General features: G+C 39.2%; 20 protein-coding genes and 1 non-coding gene across 21 annotated transcripts; 8 read left to right on the top strand and 13 right to left on the bottom strand.

Moving 5' to 3' along the window:
• Positions 1–54: 54 nt before the first annotated feature.
• On the top strand, positions 55–1,665 carry Eint_100370 (ATP/ADP translocase; the record flags this gene model as incomplete). Its single annotated transcript, XM_003073678.1, has 1 exon — positions 55–1,665. The coding sequence occupies one exon, from the start codon at positions 55–57 to the stop codon at positions 1,663–1,665; it is 1,611 nt and encodes a 536-aa protein (XP_003073724.1).
• Positions 1,666–1,792: 127 nt separating this feature from the next.
• Eint_100360 (26S proteasome regulatory subunit S5A) lies at positions 1,793–2,419 on the top strand (the record flags this gene model as incomplete). Its single annotated transcript, XM_003073677.1, has 1 exon — positions 1,793–2,419. The coding sequence occupies one exon, from the start codon at positions 1,793–1,795 to the stop codon at positions 2,417–2,419; it is 627 nt and encodes a 208-aa protein (XP_003073723.1).
• A 42-nt stretch (positions 2,420–2,461) lies between these two features.
• Positions 2,462–2,884, bottom strand: Eint_100350 (40S ribosomal protein S23; the record flags this gene model as incomplete). Its single annotated transcript, XM_003073676.1, has 1 exon — positions 2,462–2,884. The coding sequence occupies one exon, from the start codon at positions 2,882–2,884 to the stop codon at positions 2,462–2,464; it is 423 nt and encodes a 140-aa protein (XP_003073722.1).
• Positions 2,885–2,941: 57 nt separating this feature from the next.
• On the top strand, positions 2,942–4,486 carry Eint_100340 (uncharacterized protein; the record flags this gene model as incomplete). Its single annotated transcript, XM_003073675.1, has 1 exon — positions 2,942–4,486. The coding sequence occupies one exon, from the start codon at positions 2,942–2,944 to the stop codon at positions 4,484–4,486; it is 1,545 nt and encodes a 514-aa protein (XP_003073721.1).
• Eint_100330 (mRNA capping enzyme) lies at positions 4,472–5,332 on the bottom strand (the record flags this gene model as incomplete). Its single annotated transcript, XM_003073674.1, has 1 exon — positions 4,472–5,332. One exon carries the CDS (start codon positions 5,330–5,332, stop codon positions 4,472–4,474), a length of 861 nt encoding a protein of 286 aa, XP_003073720.1.
• Positions 5,333–5,413: 81 nt separating this feature from the next.
• Eint_100320 (uncharacterized protein) lies at positions 5,414–5,812 on the bottom strand (the record flags this gene model as incomplete). The annotated part of the gene is made up of 1 exon (XM_003073673.1): positions 5,414–5,812. One exon carries the CDS (start codon positions 5,810–5,812, stop codon positions 5,414–5,416), a length of 399 nt encoding a protein of 132 aa, XP_003073719.1.
• A 78-nt stretch (positions 5,813–5,890) lies between these two features.
• Positions 5,891–6,358, bottom strand: Eint_100310 (putative ADF actin-binding protein; the record flags this gene model as incomplete). The annotated part of the gene is made up of 1 exon (XM_003073672.1): positions 5,891–6,358. The coding sequence occupies one exon, from the start codon at positions 6,356–6,358 to the stop codon at positions 5,891–5,893; it is 468 nt and encodes a 155-aa protein (XP_003073718.1).
• An 81-nt stretch (positions 6,359–6,439) lies between these two features.
• Eint_100305 (uncharacterized protein) lies at positions 6,440–6,697 on the top strand (the record flags this gene model as incomplete). The annotated part of the gene is made up of 1 exon (XM_009163638.1): positions 6,440–6,697. The coding sequence occupies one exon, from the start codon at positions 6,440–6,442 to the stop codon at positions 6,695–6,697; it is 258 nt and encodes an 85-aa protein (XP_009161902.1).
• A 224-nt stretch (positions 6,698–6,921) lies between these two features.
• Positions 6,922–7,527, top strand: Eint_100300 (Rho1-like RAS GTP-binding protein; the record flags this gene model as incomplete). The annotated part of the gene is made up of 1 exon (XM_003073671.1): positions 6,922–7,527. The coding sequence occupies one exon, from the start codon at positions 6,922–6,924 to the stop codon at positions 7,525–7,527; it is 606 nt and encodes a 201-aa protein (XP_003073717.1).
• Positions 7,528–7,566: 39 nt separating this feature from the next.
• On the bottom strand, positions 7,567–7,815 carry Eint_100295 (uncharacterized protein; the record flags this gene model as incomplete). The annotated part of the gene is made up of 1 exon (XM_009163637.1): positions 7,567–7,815. One exon carries the CDS (start codon positions 7,813–7,815, stop codon positions 7,567–7,569), a length of 249 nt encoding a protein of 82 aa, XP_009161901.1.
• A 69-nt stretch (positions 7,816–7,884) lies between these two features.
• Eint_100290 (inorganic pyrophosphatase) lies at positions 7,885–8,718 on the bottom strand (the record flags this gene model as incomplete). Its single annotated transcript, XM_003073670.1, has 1 exon — positions 7,885–8,718. The coding sequence occupies one exon, from the start codon at positions 8,716–8,718 to the stop codon at positions 7,885–7,887; it is 834 nt and encodes a 277-aa protein (XP_003073716.1).
• A 96-nt stretch (positions 8,719–8,814) lies between these two features.
• Positions 8,815–9,474, bottom strand: Eint_100280 (uncharacterized protein; the record flags this gene model as incomplete). The annotated part of the gene is made up of 1 exon (XM_003073669.1): positions 8,815–9,474. One exon carries the CDS (start codon positions 9,472–9,474, stop codon positions 8,815–8,817), a length of 660 nt encoding a protein of 219 aa, XP_003073715.1.
• A 227-nt stretch (positions 9,475–9,701) lies between these two features.
• Eint_100270 (kinesin A-like protein) lies at positions 9,702–11,198 on the top strand (the record flags this gene model as incomplete). Its single annotated transcript, XM_003073668.1, has 1 exon — positions 9,702–11,198. The coding sequence occupies one exon, from the start codon at positions 9,702–9,704 to the stop codon at positions 11,196–11,198; it is 1,497 nt and encodes a 498-aa protein (XP_003073714.1).
• A 51-nt stretch (positions 11,199–11,249) lies between these two features.
• Positions 11,250–12,608, bottom strand: Eint_100260 (1-acyl-SN-glycerol-3-phosphate acyltransferase; the record flags this gene model as incomplete). The annotated part of the gene is made up of 1 exon (XM_003073667.1): positions 11,250–12,608. The coding sequence occupies one exon, from the start codon at positions 12,606–12,608 to the stop codon at positions 11,250–11,252; it is 1,359 nt and encodes a 452-aa protein (XP_003073713.1).
• A 94-nt stretch (positions 12,609–12,702) lies between these two features.
• Positions 12,703–13,905, bottom strand: Eint_100250 (sterol O-acyltransferase; the record flags this gene model as incomplete). The annotated part of the gene is made up of 1 exon (XM_003073666.1): positions 12,703–13,905. One exon carries the CDS (start codon positions 13,903–13,905, stop codon positions 12,703–12,705), a length of 1,203 nt encoding a protein of 400 aa, XP_003073712.1.
• A 56-nt stretch (positions 13,906–13,961) lies between these two features.
• Eint_100240 lies at positions 13,962–14,043 on the bottom strand. The gene has a single exon. It is a non-coding gene; the product is annotated as a tRNA-Ser (tRNA).
• Positions 14,044–14,119: 76 nt separating this feature from the next.
• On the top strand, positions 14,120–14,494 carry Eint_100230 (U1 snRNP-specific protein C; the record flags this gene model as incomplete). The annotated part of the gene is made up of 1 exon (XM_003073665.1): positions 14,120–14,494. One exon carries the CDS (start codon positions 14,120–14,122, stop codon positions 14,492–14,494), a length of 375 nt encoding a protein of 124 aa, XP_003073711.1.
• An 83-nt stretch (positions 14,495–14,577) lies between these two features.
• Eint_100220 (putative P-loop ATPase/acetyltransferase fusion) lies at positions 14,578–17,058 on the top strand (the record flags this gene model as incomplete). The annotated part of the gene is made up of 1 exon (XM_003073664.1): positions 14,578–17,058. The coding sequence occupies one exon, from the start codon at positions 14,578–14,580 to the stop codon at positions 17,056–17,058; it is 2,481 nt and encodes an 826-aa protein (XP_003073710.1).
• A 117-nt stretch (positions 17,059–17,175) lies between these two features.
• Positions 17,176–17,742, bottom strand: Eint_100210 (exosome RNAse PH-like protein; the record flags this gene model as incomplete). The annotated part of the gene is made up of 1 exon (XM_003073663.1): positions 17,176–17,742. One exon carries the CDS (start codon positions 17,740–17,742, stop codon positions 17,176–17,178), a length of 567 nt encoding a protein of 188 aa, XP_003073709.1.
• A 95-nt stretch (positions 17,743–17,837) lies between these two features.
• On the bottom strand, positions 17,838–18,194 carry Eint_100200 (CCAAT binding transcription factor subunit A; the record flags this gene model as incomplete). Its single annotated transcript, XM_003073662.1, has 1 exon — positions 17,838–18,194. One exon carries the CDS (start codon positions 18,192–18,194, stop codon positions 17,838–17,840), a length of 357 nt encoding a protein of 118 aa, XP_003073708.1.
• A 149-nt stretch (positions 18,195–18,343) lies between these two features.
• On the bottom strand, positions 18,344–21,766 carry Eint_100190 (DNA-directed RNA polymerase subunit beta; the record flags this gene model as incomplete). The annotated part of the gene is made up of 1 exon (XM_003073661.1): positions 18,344–21,766. One exon carries the CDS (start codon positions 21,764–21,766, stop codon positions 18,344–18,346), a length of 3,423 nt encoding a protein of 1,140 aa, XP_003073707.1.
• Between the last annotated feature and the right edge of the window lie 32 nt (positions 21,767–21,798).

The following is a 21,798-nucleotide window of genomic DNA, read 5'->3' as shown; positions in this document are numbered from 1 at the left end:
GAATCAAAGTCTTAAATAACAAACCAATTTAATTTTCTTAAGATAATACCCTAAATGCTAGAAAATGAATGCACTGATTTAGCCGGCTGCGAAGACAAGATACTTGGAAAAGAAAGACATTGTGCTTCCATATATAGCAGAACCCTCCAGAGAATTAATGATATCAGCAACGACACCAAGGCAACTCTTCTTTTTAGCTTACTTTATGCTTTACTTTCGTACATTGACGCATTTTTGTACATTCTAGGCGATATGGTGATGATGAACACTCAAATCCCTAGCTCGATATTGTTCATAAAGTCTGTGTTAGTCTTACCGGTGACTTTCTTTTTCATCGTTATTGTACAGAAAGGGCTGAAATTTCTTAGCCAGCCAAGAATTCTCGAAGTTGTCCTTATAATTTTATCTGTGTTCTTCTTGCTATTTGGGTTGGTAATCTGGCCCTGTTCTAAGAAGCTTCAGCCAGACTTCTTTTGGTCAAGAGATATATTCAGCGATGGAAAAATGAAGATAAGACATTTGGACTTTTTCTTTCCCATATTTCTTGTCTTTAACGAATGGGCTTCTACTGTGTTATATCTTGTGGCAGAGTTGTGGGGGTCTCTTATAATTTCCTTTATGTTCTTCTCAAGAGCAATTCATCAGAGCACAGAAGCCCAGCTAAAGAAGTTCTTACCGGTGGTATCCTTGATATCAGGAATGGTCTTGCTTTCCTCTGGTTTGCTTACAAGAAGCCTAAACAGTTATAGGGACACCCTACCATATAGCAAAAAGGAAAGTCTGTTCTCTCAGGTATTTGTTGTAACATCCATTTTGACAGCTGTATCAGCAATAACAAGCTATTTCACCGACAAATTTACACCAAAAGACGATCGAGAGTATGGAAGTAAGAAGGAGTATAAGGACCACAAAATGGGGTTTACTAAGTCGTTAAGAATAATGAGGAAGTCTAGGTTTCTCATGGCAATGACCGAGTCTGTAATAGCTACTTCCGTGTGCTCAAACATATTCGAAGCAACCTATAGAGGAGGAGTAGTATTGGGAGCTGTTCAGGCTTCTTTGTCTGGATCTTCTTATATCAACAAACTTAATGCCATGGCACAGATAATAACTTCCGCCTTTTTGATTGTAATGTTCTTCAGGCCTGCAACTCATCTTATAGAGAGAAAGGGATGGTTTTTAGTGGCCATAACAGCACCTGCTATCGCTATAATCACATTGGTTTTGTTTTTTCCCATGGTTTTCTTCAACAACATTTCTGAAGATGAAGTCATCACACCCCGGGAGGGGTACCTGGGGAGCTTTGTTTTGGAAAACTATACCGGGATGTTTTTGAATACGATCATAAAAATATCCAAGTATTGTTTTTTTGACGTTGCAAAGGAAGCAGCCTCTATAAGAGTCCCCCCTTCTCATCGCCATTCCTTCAGGGGAATACACGATGGGCTAGGGATAAACATTGGAAAAACAATAGGGTCTGTGTACTGCACTCTTATAACGGTGGTGTTTGATGTTCGAGATGTTAGAAACATGGTTTCTATATCCACTGTGTTTGTAGGGATATTTTGTATAATGTGGGTCAGGTCTGTCCTTTACATAAACAAAAAATACAAGGAATCCATTGAGAAAAATGACTTTATCAATGTGGAATTGACTGAATGCTAAGATAAATCCTTAATAAATCATACTTGATAGTTTCCATACCAGCTGGATGGCCTCTTTGGGTAGAGTTGTTCTAGGAGGCTCTTTCCAGAAGTTTTTCTTCTAAATTTGTAGAATAGGCCACCCCTAGATGCCTGAAACTATTGTTGTATTGTTTGATAATGGAATGGCTTCTCAAAACCAAGACTATCTTCCTAGTAGATTCATTGTACAGAAGGAAACAGTAGAATCTCTGATATCTAGGAAGTTTGAGGATAACCAAGAAAATACAATAGGAATCATTCCTTTGGTGCAAGTACAATCCAATGATATAATTACACCTACAAAGCAGAGATCACACATAAAAACCTTTCTTAATGACATAAAGTTGAATAAGGAAGGAGACATTATGAGATGTCTTTCTCAATCCCTTCACATCTTCAATCAGAGAGATTCTCCTGGATGTATACTAGTGGTCTTTCTGGCTTCAGAGCTCCAAGAGTCGGAGAAGGATGAGCTATTTGCAAGGATATACCAGCTCTTGACATTTGGCATTGGAATCAAAATGGTTTTTTTCGGAGAAGCAGTAGAAATGGTAGAAGCCTTCAAAAAGATCGACTTCACAAACTTTTCTTGCATAGAGGTTAAAACCAACGAAGAGTTTATTGACCGGGTTCTACCGTTTATAAGCGGGAATGATCTGGTTGAAGAGGATGATCCCGAGTTGGCAGAAGCCATCCGATTGTCTCTTGAAGAGCAAAAAAAACAACAAAAGTAAAGATTTTTCGTTAAAATACAAACAGTTAACTGAACTTTAATATTATCTTGAAGGCTTTTCCTTCTTTCCTGTAAATATTGCATGCAAAGACACATTCTGTACTTTGCAGACTTTGAACCGAATTCCAGGAATATCTCCAAAACTTCTTCCCTTTTTACCAAATCCTTCTACGGTTACCTCATCATTGCTTTCGATGTATGTAACCGATCCGTCATAGGGCACGAATGCCGTTATCTTCTTTCCAGTGGCAATCAGTTGGCACCTAACAGCCTTTCTTATAGCAGAGTTTGGTTGTTTGGCTTCCACTCCAATCTTTTCCAGAACGATGGCCTTTGCTTGTGGGGCTCTTCCAAGCACACTATGCTTGTACTTTGTCCCAAGGGCTCGCTTTCTGTAAGTAGTATCGGCTAGTCTCTTGGCCTTTCTGCTCTTTATCAGATTGTTGGCAGCAAATAGCCCTGGCATGTGGGTGATTCCATTTGTTTTTTTCTAATACAAGGTGATAAAATTTTTCTATTGTCTATGGCTATGGATGCGGAGAGCCAGGAGCCAGGCAACCCCGGCAAAGAGTTCAATGCAGTGGATGTGATAAACAAGACATATGCAAATGCTACCGAGTATGATCTGAATGATGCGTTGATATTCTTGACAAAGGTGATAAATAGAACAAAGGTTAGAAATAAGCAGCTTGTGAAGCAGCACTTTGGAAAGTTTGTGCAGTGTAGAACAGTTTTAGAAGAGATTTGGGTAGATATCAAGCAGAAAGGATATGATAAGGAATTCACCACAGATCTTGAAAACAACATTAAAGTGGTTGAAGAAAAGTTCAGGAAGATGACCTCAGGAATATCTGATGATGTGGAAGGGAAGATAGAGGGAGGAAGAAGGGAGTACTACATGAAGAAATATTCTTTATTGTTCAATGTCAAGTTTTATCTTCGAAGAAATCTCCATAATCTCGAGAGGTTTGTTGACATATACAAAGGCGCCATGGAGATGTATTTGGAACTGAAGAACTCTGTGTATATACAGAAGGTTTGGAATTCCATCCACGATGAAAGATGCGAATTCCTAGAAATCATCTACAGGAATATTCAGAGGCCTGGATGCACCTTCCATGAGGCACTTTACTACTTTGATTTGTATTTTAAGGTTTGCGAGCACAAGTCCGAACATAAAATTATGAATACTCTATTAGTCAACTTCAAGGAAAATAGTACAAAGAGTTTAGAACTATCTTATCTAGATGAGGAAGAGTGTCTGAAAGAAATTACAAGACACTATCTGAAGATTATGGGGAGGGTTGATGGAAAGATCCAAATCCTAGCAACGGATCACTATTTTGAATGTATTGAAAAGATTTTGTACAACAAGGAACTACTTTTCATCAAGGTGTGGATAAGAAAACTAAAAGAAAACACAAAGGTGGTCGAGCTTTCATCAGATGCCAAAATGGTTTACTTTTCTCATCTTAAGAGGGTCAAGACCAAAGTGATTGACGATGGGTTTAGAAAGATACCTTCTGTAACAGTTGAGACATTTAAAGATGCAATGGCACACATGGAGGATGTTTTCAATCTTTTTATTGATGTTGTTTCCAAAGAAGAGAAAAGACATCTAAAAAATAAGGTACTGGAATATATAGATAAATGCTATGAGTCGGTGGAGCTAAAAAAGTTCTCTGATCTCGAATCTGTAATAAAGGACATCTACGAAACGAAGCATTTGCTGGGACCTCCAGACTCGGAAGATGTTAAAGACTTGTACAAGATGATAAACAAATACATGGAGGGCCATGCCACAAAAATAATAGGAATAGTGAAAGGAATGATTGAGCAAAAAGCATCGGACGTACAGATTCTGATGGAGATTGTAAGAATTATAGAAGAGATGCCGATGGAGCATCTAAGGATCTTAAGGCGTATAAAACCATTGGTAGAAGGGCATTCCATAGTTATGTACTACTTGTCTAATATTCTTGCGTTTGAGCCACCAAGGTTGTCCAATGACCTCCGGAAGAAAGTAGATGAGATTGGAGATCAATTTGGATTTTTATTGAACACTTGACTCTTCCTTCGGGCTTAGCTTTTGGAAAACGATAACTTCATAAATCCCAACAACTTCTAATTCTCCTTTTTCTAGACATTTAACTTTCATTCTCCTAAATAGCTCAAGGTTCTTTTTACTTTCCTCTTCAAGGAAATCAATGAACCCTTTTCTTTCCACCAACACAACTCCTAACTTCTTGAATTCACTTACCATGGTAGGGAAATCAACGAAATACTCAATACAGTTATTTACCGAGTCCACCAGGGTGAATCGATATTCCTTGATGTCTTCCTTTGGAATGGACTCTTTCCTATCGATTTCGATCTTATAGAATTCATTAGACATTCTATCCTGTTCATATCTTCTAAGAATAACATCCCTGGATGGAATGGTCATAATAAAATACCCACCTGGCTTCAGATGCCGTGCAACATTTCCTACCGATATACTTAGAGTCTCACTGCTAGAAAAGGCATAATGGAAGCTAAACTGGGAAGACACTACGTCAAATTGTTTCCCGAGATCTATCTCCTGGCCGTATGCATCCTGAGCCTTGAATGAAGCCTTGAACCTCCTCTTCATGTTCTTTGCTCTTATCCGTGCGTCATTTATTGACACCTCTGCAATATCAATTCCATAATACTCGCTAATGTTCGCATTCTCGTATTTCAACAAGTCTCCTCCCTTGCCACATCCAAGATCTAAAACACTGTCTCCTTTCTTTGTGTATAGCCTTATAAGACAAGATTTGATGAAATTGTTTGTATTCCTGATATTTATGGCCTTACTCTTCTGTCGGCCTTCTTTTCCTTTTTCCCTAATGTTGTTATAGTGCCTTCTGATTTCTTCTTTTTTATTTTCCATGGCTTGGCCTCTTCGCAAAAAGTTTTTAAAACCATCTGTACTCTTACTCCATCTTAGATCTCCCTGGTTTCCAAATCAATCTTATGTACGCTCTTGAGAAGATGAAGATATATGTCTCTCTTTTCCAAGGAAGGTCCCAGAAGGAGAGTCAAAATACCTTTCTGCAAATGAATCTTTCCTCAAAGTCTTCATGGGATTGATGCCATCGCAGGGCCTTAAGGTTTTCTGTATCTTCTTTTTTTCCAAGTTGGTAAAGGTTTCTAGGAGCTTCTCAAAAGGAAACATTCTCTCCTCGGCCTTCAAAACATTACTCACTTGTGGAATATTTTCAGCAGGCTGGTCTTCCCTGCATTCCTGGTGCTTCTGTGTGTTCTTACTTGTCTTTGGAGAACGGGAATTATCGAAGAAAATAACTTGGGTCTTACTTCTTGTAAATCTTCTTAGTCCTCTAACAGATTTTGTGTTTATTCCAAGACCCATCTCTTTGGTATCTTGAATGGAAATATTTAAGATTGGCACATCAGTAGGATGAATATAAATGGCATAATAATAAAACATTTATTTCATCCGTGACGCTGCACACTTCTCGGCAATGTTATCGAAGATGAGGTCAGATTTCTTTTTTATGGAGATATGAACGGAAATATCCAGTAGTTCCTTAAGGTTTAAGGCATTGGTAGAATATGCAACCTTCTTAAGTGGTACAAGATGCTCGGGAATGTAGGAGATCAAACACAGGGTGTTTTTTTGAATTCCATCATCGTCGAAGTGTATGAAGTCATATACTACAAGACAGGGATCCTGCTCATTGACACTTTCCGAAAATTCCTCAAATATCCCCTGAAGCTCTTTTATGGTGTACTTTCTCTTGTAATCAAAGTCTTTGACCCTTCCTCCGTTTCGGAGGACAGATAATGATATAGGCTCTTTGATCGACAGATTGGCGATTGTATATCGAAGATTTCCACTTTTGATCTCCTCAATCTCGTTTCTTATAAGATCTAGCCCAGGTATCGTCAAGCTCATTTCTAGGGGTTAATGTTTATAGAGATTAATGACAAAACTCCCCGCTCACAGAGACTTAAGACTCACATAAGCATACCCTCCATGCCGAGAAAAGTACAAGCGGAGCTTCAAGAATGCATAAAAGAAATCGAGAAGGTCATAGAGAATAGTAAAACACCCAAAGAAAGAATTACTCTAAAGAGAAAAAAAATGGAAAGGCTTGGCGGACATGTAAAGAAATATACCGTCCCACTTAACCGTATAATTCAAAGAATAGAAACAAAAAAAGCAAGTGCAATTGCAGAGAGAGAAAGACTGGAATTTATGGGAATATCTAAGAAAAAAAGAAAAAAGAGGTAGTTAGTTCCAAAATCCACAGTCTTATTTGTTGTTGCTAAGGTTGATGAAGCTTCCCCTATTCCCTCATTTAATTGCTGTGTTATCAGGTTAATTGTTTGAAGAAGACAAACCAATTGCAGACCTCCAGATAACCAATGATGTAGGAAATGTAAAAATGGAGGCCTAACAAATGGAAAATCTCCTTTAAGCTTCACATAAAAAGAAAGAAGTAAAAAAACTAAATAATGAATAACAAGACGCACAAGTCTGGAAAAGTTGTCGTTGTGGGAGACGGGGCCTGTGGAAAGACATGTTTACTCGAGGTATTTAGAAGAAACCAGTTCCCCGAAACATACATTCCCACTGTTGTTGATAACTTTGTTAAAGAAGTAAAAATTTCGGACGACAAGTATGTTTCCTTAGCATTGTGGGACACGGCAGGGCAAGAGGATTATGACACAATCAGACCTCTTTCATATAAGGAGACAGACCTTGTATTGTTATGCTACACAATAGAAAACAAGAAGAAGATTCCAAACATATCAAGAAAATGGCTGATGGAAATAAAGAACTATTGCCCCTCGTCCCAGTTCTTTCTTATTGGACTGAAGAAAGACATAAGAGACTTGGACGACCCAACTATTGATAAATCCTCAATGATTTCCGAAAGCGAAGGAAGGAAAATCGCAGATAACATTAATGCGACAAGGTTTTTTGAATGTTCTTCGCGTACAAGGGAAAATGTGAATCTTGTGTTTCTAGAGGCAGCAAAACACATATGGGATACAAAGCAGGCAACATCTGATGCTGAATCATGTAGCTTTTTATCATGCATGAAGTGTTGTCGTTAAGGATAGAATGGAGTGGGTGTTTCTTAGAATAAATATCTTTTAGTATTTTTGGCTCAAGCTGGGAACATCATTATGGGTTACTGGAACTCCAAGAGCTACCAAAACTTCCTGAAGAACATCTTCTTCCTTGCAGTTTTCATCGGATAACTCGTCAATGCACATGGATAAAAATGCCACAGAAATCACAATCGATTTAGATAATAATTTCTCCGCACTCTTGGTACACTTAACATCAGCCTTAGAGATTAATTTATTAACTAGGGACTGGGAAAGTTTCAGATTCTTCATACTAATTATTAGGGTCCTCTGTCTTTTGGATATATGAATAATAGCTTAGACATGATACATATCAGACCATCATTTAATGAACTCAAACTGATTGACATAGTCAGGAATTTCTGAGTCGGACAAATCTTCTCCAGTGATAGCGGGAGGATCAATCTTATCCATTAGAGTGGAATTCTCCTTACAAATATCTTCACTGTCCTTGGAGTTCACCATTCCACACCAACTTTCGTGTGCATTCCCGATGACTTTTAGAGTGAACTCTTTGTTCATGTACTTTCCATCCAAGGCAAAACTGTTCTTCCCCTTCCCGTCAGGGACCTTGTAATTCTCAAACCAAAACTTGGTTTGCTCAAGTAATCCTCCACACATCTTCTGTACATCTTCAATGTCATTCATCTCATTGGCCTTTTCGTCACATACATCAATGACTATCACCTTCCAATCGCATTCATCCTCGTCAACCAATGCAATACTTCCAAGGACCTTTGCTTGATAAACCTCTCCTATTTTCTTTTTCCTCCCTCCTATTTCAATGACATCCAAAGGATCATTATCTCCCTTTGCTCCAACATGTTTGTCAATCTCATGAGGGCTCTCCCATGTTTGTGGTATAGCACCGTAATTCCACAAATATCCTTTCATAGGAAAGACATTCTTTACAAATCTTGGCTTTCCATTCTTAACATCCTGCTTTATTGGATTAAACCTCTCTTTTTTATTGATCTCAAATTTCCCATTTTCAAACCTGGGGATCTCACAGATCACAGATATAACTTCCCTATTTTCTGTCATGTGCAGAGGAATATCGTGAAACGGAGAAACTATCTTCCCATTCTGTGTCACGTACGTCTTGAACCCAGGTGAGTACTTTTTTCCAATCTTGAGTGTCGAGTAGCTTGTCATTTGTGGGTTAGGTATCCAAGATTTTTTTAAATAGTTTCTGAAATGTCATAACTCACAAACAATATCCCTGTTTTTAAGATATTTCAATCCAAAAGCTTATTGCATCCAATCAGGTTTGAAACGGGGTTGAAAATTCATGGAAAGGGAAATCTTCAGCCGATTCTTGTTCTTTATGATAGCTCTTCTATCTTCTTTTGCCTGACTTCTCACTATCATATTTCTTTCTCTACTTTCAGGCCGTCTAGGTTCTTCTTCTCTCGATCTATTACGGCCTCTCCCCTGTATAACTTTACCGCTTTCTAATATAAGATTCACCCCGTCAGTCATGGCATTTCTGTGATTTCCAGAGGAAATATGTCTTCTAAGGCTCTCCCGTTCACTAAAAGCCTCATAACACATATAGCAAACTTTGTTATCGATGTATGCAACTTCTTCGTCAGATAGCCCATGATCTCTATAGTGAGTATTGCTCTCCGGGAACTCACAGAATAAACACACAGCTTCTGGAGAACAACCTACGACTTTTGATGAATTCCTTTTTCTGGAGTATTTCTTCGAACTTGAACACTTCTCTCCCGTCTCAAGTCCGTTAATTTCTAGAGACACGTCATCACTTAACTGTTCTCCATTGATCTCCTCAATGGTTATCGGGGGTGCATTATAGATCTGCCTCTTGACGTTTATCTTGTGCACTTCCGAAGCATAATGAGCTTTGATATTTTCCTCTATTTCTACTTGGCATGCAGAACACTTCATTTCTAGGGACAAAAAAGAGAGATATATGATTCTAAAAAAGAATTGTATGTTGAATAATCTCAAACTATTGGACAGAAGTCATTTCAAACAATTGTTTCTCACCGACCACTGGAATATAGAATATATGAAATAAATCAGCCTATAGTTCCCATTAACTGTGGGATTATAACATCAGGAGCATGGTAATTCAAAGTCAAACTTAATGCGAAGGTTCACAGACCCTTTGAATGGTAACCCCAGGAATTCGTCACAGAATAGATGAGATAAAGGAAATGTTTAGTGAAATCAAAGAAAACATCAATGCGACAATACCGAACAGGGTCAGAAAGGACTCTGTTTTACTCGAGATATGCACTCCTGGAACTTGTGGATATAATGGATGTAGCAAGTCTACAAGAAACAGGGAATCTGAGCTTTTAGAGAGGATTAAGGAGTTGGAGTTGATAATAGAAAATATAAGTAAAGTCACTGATTTCTCCACCTATAAAGAAGAGCTGCAGGCGAAGGATATTGCCATTGCAATGGAAGAAAAGAATCACGAAGTGAAGAAGATGAAGGAAGAATTGTCTAGAATTGTGTCTGCAAATGAGTGCCTTCGTAAAGATAATTTAAGGATACAGTCCTGTCTTGATGAATACAAAGAAAGGGCTTCAAAGCTGGAAGAGACCAAGAAGGAGTGCTTAGCCTATAAAGAAGTTATATCAAAGCTTAAAAGTGAAATAATGGATCTTAAAGGCTCTGTACAAGTAATCTGCCGTATAAGGCCCAATACAGCTGGGAGAAAGGGATCGAGAATAGAAATATCAGATGGAGCTCTGAAAATTAGTATGGGAGGTAAGGAACATTCTTTTTCATTTGATAAGGTGCTTGGGCCGCATACAACACAAGAATGTGTATATGGAGAAATGGAGATGATCCTTCGTTCAGTACTGGAGGGGTATCGAGTTTGTGTGTTCACATACGGGCAAACTGGAAGTGGAAAGACTTATACTATGGAAGGGAATGATAATAATCCAGGGCTGATTGTTAGAACGTTGAAAGATATCTACAGCATCATTGAAGAAATGAGAACGGACGGCTGGGTGTTTGACATCACGTGCAGTTATGTAGAAATATATAACGAAGATGTTGTAGATCTGTTTTCAGAAGACATGAGGAAAGTTGGAATTGTGCATAGAGGTGGAGATGTAAATATGGTGGACTGCATTAGTATATCTGTTTCCAATGCATCGGAAGCCATTGGCCTATTCCAAAGTGGTGCTCGGAGAAAAAAAATTGGAGACACCAACTGCAATATGAAGTCGAGCAGAAGCCATGTGATTTTCATCTTGAAAATAAAAATGAGTAATAAAACCTCAAAGGAAGAAAAGGAAGGGGTCATGGCGCTCATAGACTTGGCAGGATCAGAAAGGCTTAGTGTTTCTAAGGCCGAGGGGGCTAGGCTAAAGGAAACACAAAACATAAACAAAAGTTTATCGGCACTAGGAGATGTTTTTAATTCTATTCTAAGAAAGGATGGCCATATCCCATTTAGGAACTCGAAGCTTACACATCTTTTACAAAGTTTTTTATCTGGCAACTCCAGGGCAATCATGCTTGTCAACATTTCACCTGATGCAGAACATTTCAATGAAACAGTATGCTCTCTTCGGTTTGCAGATAGAGTTAGCCAATGCAAGCTTGGGTCTGTAAAACGCAAGATAACAAATTTTGTTTCTGAATGATTCTAAGAAGCGCCTGCCGGCTTTTTCTTTGCTTTATAAAACACGAAGTGCTTATCCCAGGCTTGGACTCTTAAAACTCTCATACTTGCAGAACATAAGAGGGTTGCTCTGCTTCTTCTTGAAATTGTTTCCTTTAGAACCTTTCTTGGTCCCACAGCTGCAAAATCCCTTTCTTTCCGAGTCTCCAAGAGAGTCCTCTCGGCTTTTGTGGTTAGACAGAAGGAACTTCAGGTCTTTTTGGGGAAGCTCTTTGAGTCTCAAGTATTCTTTTAAAACTTCGTTCTGAAATTTCTTGTAAGATATCATGGATTCGAAATAGGAATGGCTTCTTGAAGAAGAAAAGTCGATATTGTTATCGTATAAATAGAATCTGTTTTTCTCTACATCGACAGCATTACTTTTGTCTAGAGAGTTTGATACAATCCTTCCGTATGTTATTAAATAAGATTCCCTGAGTATTTCTCTATCTTTGATAGCCGGGCTACTCTTGAGAAAGCCATTCCATAATGTGTTCCTTAGCCCAGCCTCCTTGGAAATGGCGGCTTTGACTCGATGAGAAAACTGAGTAGGGGATTCGTTCTTCATAATGTTATGTGGTTTCATCCATGTAACCTCGGCCTCAAGTCTCCATCGGGTCATGAGATAAAACATGTGCATGGCAAACCCATGGTTTCTTCTGTTCCAGTAGGGATCAAACAGCCCTCTACGGAACCTTATGGCTACAGGATATATTGTTACACCGAGCTCGAAGGCACCTTTCTGGAACAGTACCGAAAACTTGTTGTTGACGCATGTTCCTTCTGGAAAAATCAGCATAGGTGCTCCTCCAGAGCTCACATGTTCCTTGATCTTCTCCACAACAAGCTGCCTGTCAACCTTTTCACTCCTCTTGAATCCAATGGATCCGTTTCTTATCAAGATGGAGTTGAACAAAAACCCAAAAAGCCCACCATGCATTTCGGAAACACAGGCATGAGGAAACTTATGGCTGCAGAGGAGAAAGAAGTCCACAAATGATGTATGATTTGAAACATACAGATGAGGCTCTGCTTGCCTCTTTTTTATCCCTCGGTGCTTTATCTTTGCATTCATTGCAAGCATCAAGGACTTGGCTCCAAATATCAATGCACTCTCCAGATGCATGTTATTTTTTGTAAATGCTGCTCGGAGTATCATAAGAAAGAAAACGGCCATAGACAAGATAAGAAATGCTATCCTCATCGGGAACAAAATAAAATATCTTATTACAAAGGAGAACGTATAAAATATCCCGCTTGAGTCCATTTCGATTGCCGCTGCTGGTTGAAAGCATCTTGTAAAGTCGTCGTTTTCGAGTGTATGACTCCCCATCGACACCATGTCTATAGCATCATGCAAAAACGTTCTCTTTTTCAATACCATTTCCTTCATCCCTTAGGCTTATTTATTTATTTTTATAGATCTAATTACCTTCAAAACAAATACTGATTCTTGACTCAAGGTAGTATGTTCCAGATTTGTGCTTCTACATGTGACATTCTTTTAGATATAAAGACCTGTAATATAATAATATTACAGAGGGCTGGCCAATCACGCAAAAAGCTCCCCAAAAGAAAAAGTTCCCCAGACTGGGAAATTTCCGTCTGAATGACTCCGTAACATGAATAAGAGGAACTTGAAGAAGCATAGTTATCAGAAACCATCCTGTGAATTTTTTTATCGAGATGGAGACAACATATTCATGGATCAATCCCGACATTGCAAATACTATTACTCCTGCCCTTTCCTTGGAAATTCCTCTTCCAACCATTGGAGCATACACATGTCTTTTGAACCAAAGATACACGGGTCTGTTCCATAAGGCCCAGAATTCCCTTGCAGAAGATGCATTCCACCATTCTTGATAGAAGCATGAATCGTAAAACAGTGTTATGTCGGCAACAGTCTCTAGAAAGCAATAAAAAACCGTGTAAAAGAATATTAAGAACAGAATTATGGTACTTATTGAAAGATTGATTATGTTTTCAATTACTGTCGTTAGATCTTCAAAATTAACGATTCTATATATGCTAGGGATTGCATATTGATCCATAACCAGGACAAAAAGAAGGAAGCCTACTAGAAGTTGAATGGTTTTCAGAACCATGCCTTTGATATTTCTTCCAGACCTCATGGGAAATTGTAACTGGAAGCAGAGAGTAGGAACAACCAGAAAGTACAGAAAATGTCTTATGCTTAATTCCTCTTCTATGTTAATCTTTCGGTCTCTTCTGAGCTCTTTCACAACCAAATGGAAGGAGATAAGCTTAGCTGTGTAGACAACATTAAGTATCATCGACCATCCAGAGGAATATATGTGACGTATGTAGTTTAAGTTCAAGTATGCAATAAACGCCTCAAAGACACCTAAGTTTAAACATATATATAAGTGCCCAAGCTTTCTGGCCTCTATGTAGAATCCAAAGAGTGAGCGTACAAAACTCATAAGAATTGCCAAGAGAAAGCAAGAACACTCAAGCAGAGAAAGAGTCTGAAGAGGTAGTGACATGAGAAAGCCAAATTCTCTATTGTTATCTATTATGAATTTTCCAACACTTAAAAAGGCAATTATCACTGCCAGATTTTTCAGCCCATACATCTCTCCCTTTCCCTTTTCTATCTTCTTTGTGGTGTGGACAGATAATGAGTGGGAGGAAGCATTTTCTTGTGGAACGTAATTATTCCTCATTAGGGTATTACAAAACAGTATTTTGTTTATAATGGAAAGGGGACTGGTGCAAAAAGCGACCTTGACGAGATTCGAACTCGTGCTCCCAGAGGGAAATAGATTAGCAATCTACCGCGTTAACCACTTTGCTACAAGGTCTTACCGCTCTCAGTCAACAATACCCAAAGTAGTTCCGGGGAGACTCAAAATTCACAAAGAAACTCTATCCTTTCCTATGGCAAAGTATTTCTGCGAATTTTGTAACAAGACACTGCTGAACGACAAGCTGAAAAGCAGAAGGATACATTTCCAGGGTGCAAAGCACAGGCTTATGAGAAAGGCCTATTACATGGAAATGTTTGAAAAAAAAGAAGTGATAGCAGAAATGGCATCTATTTTGAAAGATATGAAGACTGAGAACAAAAAGGCGGAGAGTGAGAACGCCGAAAAAAAGCAAAATACTTGTTTTTCTTTTCCTCCAGGGGATTTCTATCTGGACCTTGTTGTACCAGAGGAGCCATTAGGATTTAAACTTCCGCTTGGATTCGACTTTCGAGACAAAAGAAACTTCCTAGGAACCATCACCGAAGCAATAAGGAAATACAAATGACCGTTTGAAAACCTCTATCTCTGTATTTAGCAGATTTTCCAGCCCTTTGCCTAAATAAATTCTTTGGAAATAATCCTTTACTAATGACGCTTCTATGCGACAGAGGAATTCAAAACTTCTTTGAAGAAAACGGAAGGAGAAACCATAGATCTTTCGTTATTTTATTGGGGGAGAATGGAAAAGCCCAGATTCCAGCCATCCACAGAATATTGCAGGGACATACAAACGGCTCTGTGGAAAGTATAGTTTGGTGCCATAAGAATGAAGTAACAAGGAAGACCGGCCAAAGGGTTTCAGGAAAGAGACAGAAGAAGAGAATAGAGGAAGAAGAATCCCAGGATGATTTAGCGTTGTTTATAAGAGCTAGAGATATAGAATTCATTGAATACAGAGAGAGCGAAAGGATTTTGGGAAGAACAGTAGATATGCTGATACTCCAAGATTTTGAAGCCTTGTCTCCCAACTTAATAGCAACAAGTATGGAAACCGTAAGGGGAGGAGGAGCTATAGTGTTACTCTTGGATACTGCACATTCTATAGAAACACTTATATCCCACAAAACTGACCTCCATGAGAAAATTGGGGAGTTTGAACCCAGATACAACAAAAGATTATTCAAATCATTGATAAGCTCGAACTTTGCACTGTTTCTGGACGATAAGCTCAACGTATTAGACTGTATGAACAGCCCAAAGGACAAAAACCTAAAAGTTAGCAAGGATAAGTATGAAGAACAGTATGACCCAGACAGTGAGGTCCTGAAAAGTCTTGGGAAGACTAGAGATCAGATATATATTATTGAGGAAATCTTTAAAGCCTTGGAGTCAAGAGCGGGCAAAACAGTATTTTCTATCACTGCATCAAGAGGAAGAGGAAAGTCTGCTGCGTTGGGGATTTCAATAGCAAAGGCAATAAGCCTGGGGCTTCTGTCTGTGTATATTGCCTCTCCCGCCATAGAGAATGTTAAGACAGTATTCCTATTTCTCATCACGGGCCTTGAAAAGCTGGGATATAAAAAGTATATCGACTTTAAAATCATATACCAGTTTAGAGGAAACAAGAGGTTTATGCAAAAGATTGAGTTTACCGGGGGAAGAAAGCATATTATAGAATACTTTAATCCTGCAAATGAGCTTAAATACTATCCGGATCTGTTAGTTGTTGATGAGGCTGCAGCAATCCCTCTTGTGTATCTCACAAAGCTGATCTTTCCAAACTTTGTCATCATGGCTACAACGGTAAATGGATACGAGGGGACGGGAAGGGCATTTTCTGTTAAGCTATCGGAGATGCTTAGAAAGAGCAGCGCTGAATCCTCTTCTTTCATATACAAAGAATTGACTATGAAAGAATCAATTCGATATGGCCAAAACGATCCCGTAGAAAACTGGCTATATAAGGCGCTATTATTAGATGCATCTGTTCCGAAGATCCAAGGGTGCCCAAGGCCATCGGAATGCAGTCTTTTTTATGTGAACAAAGATGTTCTGTTTTCCGGAAAGCCGCCAGCAGAGAAGTTCTTGAACGATGTATTTTCCCTGTTCATTTCCTCCCATTACAAAAATAGCCCCAATGATCTTCAGGTTCTAGCAGACTCTCCAAGACACGAGATATTTGCTCTTGTAACACCTGCTGAAGATGATGGGAAGGACATACCAAAAGTCATTTGCTCTCTTCAGATTTCTTTTGAAGGTAAATGCACAAGGACAGGACATCTGAGAGAAGGAAATCTAATTCCTTGGGTCATCTCCGAGGAACATATCGATGCATCGTTTTTGAACGTATATGGAATCCGTATAGTTAGAATAGCAGTGCATCCGGAATACGCTGGGATGGGATATGGAACAGCATCTCTAAACCTGTTGATTAAGCATTTGTCCTCTCACGGGGAAGATATTTGTTCAATGAAAGTAAGAGACGGAGAGAAAGATATTCTTTTGCAGAATATAACGGATGTGCTAATTCCTCAAGTCAGTTGGATTGGAGCATCATTCGGGATGGCCGAAACCCTATGTAGATTCTGGCTGAAGAATCAATTTGTGCCTGTAGGAGTAAAGCAAGCTGTTACACAGGAAACTGGAGAACACTCTGCTGTCTTTATTAGATCTCTGTCTCACACAGAAGAAGATAGAATATACAAATACAATCAAAAATTCATGTCAAGATTTGTCGGGCAGCTCTCAAGCAGTTTTAAAAGTCTTGGGCCGTCTCTGTCTCTTTCTCTTTTAAAGGACCCTGTCCCGGAAAAAGGGAGAATGATGTATTTTCCATATGATGATATTTCTAGAATTAGAATGGCATCTGGAGGAAAGATAGATCTGAATCTTGTGACAGATATCATTCCAGACATATCTAGAATGTACTTCCATGGAATGTTTAGCCAGGACCTGTCTGTTCTTAGGAAATCTGTTTTACTGATGGTAGGCTGCCAGAACAGAAGCATTGATGAAATTGCAGAGCTTCTCACCCTGAAGCCATTTCAGATAGTCAATATTCTGACAAAAGTACTATCAATTCTTCTTGAAGATTTAGAAAAAAACCATGTTATGAACCAGGAGAGATGAAATTCTCTTGAATAAACATTTCCATTCCAAAGCCATAAAAAATAAAAAGTAACTTGCCTTAAACATCCTTTTCCCAAGGAACAAGACCCAATACTTACATCTAGAAACATATATCAGTTAGCTAATGCAAAAAGGAAACTTGGACTTCAGGGTATAAGTCTGGACCTCTTTAACATATTTAAGAAAGCTTTTTGCTCTCTCCATGCCTGTCTTTGAAATAGATCCAAATGAATGGCTGGCCAATACGTTCTCATCTCCATCAAAAACAATGACTTCCTCCTCATGTGTAAACGAGCTACTGGCATAAAACATAGATATAAGAGGAATTCCTGCATCGGAAAGCGCCAAAAGTGCAGCATTCACAGCACAAAAAAGAGTATTTCTTACTTCTCCTACAACATTGAAACTTATCTGTATTGATCTGCAAGGATCCAGTTCAAGAATGATTCTTTTAGAAAGAATCTTTTCAATTTCTCTTGAGAAATACTTGTCATAAATTCTTCCATTGATAAGAATAATGTCTCTCCACTTCACATCTAAAATAGCCATTTCAGGATCCTCTTGCCTAGATATACTGTCTGAGGGCCCATGAACTATGCAGAACACAGTTGTATTGTTGTAGGTAAATCTTGAAGATCCCGTGCAATGGGGTATCACACTCATCATCGATCTTATTCCACTCATTCGTAATGGGTTAGCTGATAGCTGGAATAAATTCTTTCCCATTAAATAAAGACAACCGATTTTAATTGATCTATTTAAATATCACATTACAGGGATTAAGGCTTGCCGTAGTCAAAGCTTCTTGAATACTTTCGAACCCTTTCGTTTTTTGCAAGTTCTCTATACTGAATATAATACTTCCTTGCCAGCTCGGCATAATAAGGCATATCCAGCTCGTCCATTGCTCTTATTAAGTCTTCTCCAGTAACAGTCTTACGGGCTTCTGACTCGCATATTTCCTTGGCTCTGCATGTTATTATAGCTATAAACTCACCCGCAGACTTTTGCATTATTTCCTTCGCATCTTTAGCGACTTTGGCTTCTTTGGGAATCGGCTTCTTCATAATCTTTGATATATTAGCTATTGGCAAAGATCTGTCCGTAGGCCTCAGTCCTCGGCTGAATTCATCCATTGGCTCTAAATCTTCGTTCATTTTTATAGATCCGTTTTATTTTGTGATTCCTGGTTTCAAAAGTAAAAATGTTTCATAGCAAAGATATTTGAAACGTATGGAATCGGAGAAAGTCCGAGTTTCCAACAGCCTGGACAGTAGAGATAGCTTTATTCTTCAAAGCGAATTCTTGGTGCAATATTCATCCCCATAAGTTCCTGAACAAGAAGTTTAAAGGCATAGGGGATTTCAATCATACTAACGTTGGTGGTATTGTTGCATCCCTTGCATTCATTTACTTTGCTTCCCCCCATTGCAAGGAGCCCACAAAAGTTGCAGACAAAGCAAGAGTATGCATCGCTCACGTCCATCAGTCTCTCCTTTAGAAAGGCAGACGCTCCGTGTGAAATTATACAATCCCTTTCCATTTCTCCAAATCGGAGCCCTCCATCTCTAGATCTTCCTTCAACAGGTTGCCTTGTAAGAATCTGAAGAGGACCTCGGGCCCTAGCATGTATCTTGTCATCAACCATATGCTTAAGCCTTTGATAGTATGTTGGCCCAAAGAACACCTGGGCCCGGAGCTTCCTTCCCGTCATTCCATTGTACATAACTTCCAGTCCTCTTTGCTGGAAGCCATAGGACTTCAATTTGGCCGAGATCTCATTAACAGTCATATCGCTAAAGGGTGTTGCATCTCCTTCTTCTCCGCTCATTGCACTAACTTTCCCAAGAAGACATTCGATCAAATGCCCAATGGTCATACGACTTGGAATGGCATGAGGATTTATAATTATATCCGGGACTATTCCATCAGATGTAAATGGCATATCCTCTTGTCTTAAGGTAATTCCTATAGTTCCTTTCTGAGCATGTCTCGATGCAAATTTGTCTCCCATCTGAGGAATTCTTCCCGACCTTACCTTAATCTTGGAAAACTTATAGCCATCTTTGTTTGTAACAATAACCGTATCCACAATACCTGTTTCGGTTCTCCGCATTGCAGTACTACTATCCTTATAGACATAAACCGGTGCCTCCTTAGTGCTTCTTTCAGGATCAAGTATAGGTGTTATCTTTCCGATAAGGACGTCGTCTCCCGTAACCCTTGTTCCAGGACTTATAAGCCCATCCTCGTCCAGTTTATTGTAGTTTAGATTTTTCATCCTTAAGACCGTTCCTCGGCTGGGCTTGCAAAACTCTTCATTAACACCTGGTCTTGACATAGATTCCTGGTCTGTATATGTCCTGTAGAAAAAACTCCTAAACAGGCCCCTGTCAATGGCACTTTGATTCATAATAATACTGTCTTCCTGATTATATCCGGAATAGCATGCAATCGCAACCAAAGCATTTTGGCCAGACGGTAGCTCTTTGAACCTAAGATATTCCATGCTCTTCGTTGTTACAAGAGGCTTTTGTGGATAGAATAGAATATTACTCAAGGTATCCATCCTCAACAGGAAGTTTGTTGCATAGATCCCCATGGCCTGCTTGCCCATAGCACTTTGATAGGTGTTACGAGGACTCTGATTATGATCAGGAAAGGGAATTGTGGATGCACAGATCCCTAATATCAATGCCGGATGAATCTCACAGTGCGTGTAGGATATCTTTACATCAGAAGCCTTTTTAGACTCTTCAAGAGCTTTTGTGTTCATTGCTATCATGGACATCTCTTCCTCCTCAACATCCAGAAACTCAATAAACCCTTCGCTAATCAGATTATCCCATTTAATTTCCCCTCTTTTCAGCCTTTTGATGTCTTCTGGAGTAATTACAAGCTCATTATTTTTGACTACCAACAGGGGACGGCAAGGTCTTCCTGCATCCGATTGTATTCTAATCTCCTTTTCCCTAATATCTCGGACAATACTAACCTCCTTGTCCATCTCCAAGCTCCGCCTCAGTAACTTAAGCGACTTTATGAGATACACAGGATCCGAATGAATTCCAACCCAGATTCCATTAACAAAAATCTTAGTGGCTGCATTGAGTTGCGGAGTGGATATCTCCTCCAGTGATTCGACTCCACATTCTTCTAAAAACTCTACTAATGGCCCAGAAGATGAACCAACAGAAATATATGCCATGAGAGACAAATTCTTTACAAGCCCACATGCCTGTCCTTCAGGTGTCTCTGCAGGGCAAACCATACCCCAATGGGTATTGTGAAGCTGTCGAGGCGCTGCCAGCTTTCCTTCCTTCTCAATAGGTGTGTTGACCCTTCTTAAATGACTGAGTGTTGAAACAAAATTGTATCTATTTAAAACCTGAGCCACGCCTGCCCTTGTTTGCATTGCTTTCGCTTGATCCCCCCAATTCCCTGTAGCTAATGCATACCGAAAACCCTGTGTAATTATACTTGCCTTCAGACCAAGGGCTATGTTAAACTCCCGTCCGTTTTCTATACACTTCTGCATGTGTCTTGTTGTATCTGCACACAACTTCTTAAATAAAGTCCTGAATAGAGATGCAAGCAATGGCCCACTAAGATCCATTCTTTTCTTTCCATAGTGATCTCTGTCATCTGGATTCTTCCTTCCAAGAGCTACAAGTAGGAGTCTCTGAACAATATATCCAATAAAATATGCTTTCTTTGTCTCACAAAATTCCTGTGTTCCAATATGAGGAAGAACTTCTTTTGCAAGTAAATCTTTTGCAATAATTATTCTTTTTTCCTGTGGTGTTCCAACAGGGGCCGACCTCTTTCCTATGTAATCCAAGGCCACATTCTGGTCCTGAACAACCATACCCTCTTCAATACTTTCCTTCAGGAGCTCAAACATCTCATCATCATCTTCATATAGAATATGATCGATGATCTCTTTGTCAGATAAAAACCCCAAGGCCCGGTACAGAACAAAAAGAGGAATATCCTGCTTAACTAGTGGCAACGAAACCCTTATTACTCCCGGAGATCTGCATAACTTCATAGATAAAGTGCTTGGATTTCGTGAGCTTTTTTCTGGGACCGAACGTATTTCTGCATAGTGTGTATAGGTCGCAGGCTGTGCCTTCTTGAACACATAAACTGTGTTACTAGCCATTCTCTCTTGAGCTACAATCACCTTTTCAGATCCATTTACAATAAAGTATCCCCCCTGATCATATGGACATTCTCCAAGATCAATGAGATCCTTGTCGCTTAGCCCATAAAGGACACAATACGACGATCTCAACATCACTGGTAAGGACCCAAAGGGAACTCTAGAATACTTGTGCTTGTCCACAACCCCTAGCTCAGATATGGTTTCCTTTGTAACATCGATGAACAGAGGGGATGCATATGTTAAGTCTCTTATACGGGCTTCGTTTGGAAACACCGTAATAGTTCTCCCATCAGACTCGGTGTAAATAGGAGGTTTTGAAACATATATTTGCCCAAATCTAACGGTTATTCTCTTTTGGGTTTCTATTCCTGCCGTAGGAGCAGACTGGACAATTATTGCAGGACTCTCGTCGATAACCTCTTGCATCTTTGTCTTAACAAACTGGTCGAAAGAGTCCAGTTGTTGTCTGACAAGTCCCTTCTGCTCGAAGAATGAAGATATTATCAGCCAACTGTGCTCTTTTGTAAACATGGAATCCATGAGGGATTCATACATTCAAAAAATAAATTCAA

The sequence above is a fragment of the Encephalitozoon intestinalis genome, chromosome X (genome assembly GCF_000146465.1).
Source record: "Encephalitozoon intestinalis ATCC 50506 chromosome X, complete sequence".
NCBI lineage: Eukaryota > Fungi > Microsporidia > Unikaryonidae > Encephalitozoon > Encephalitozoon intestinalis.
This window is presented reverse-complemented; position numbering and strand designations above follow the sequence as displayed.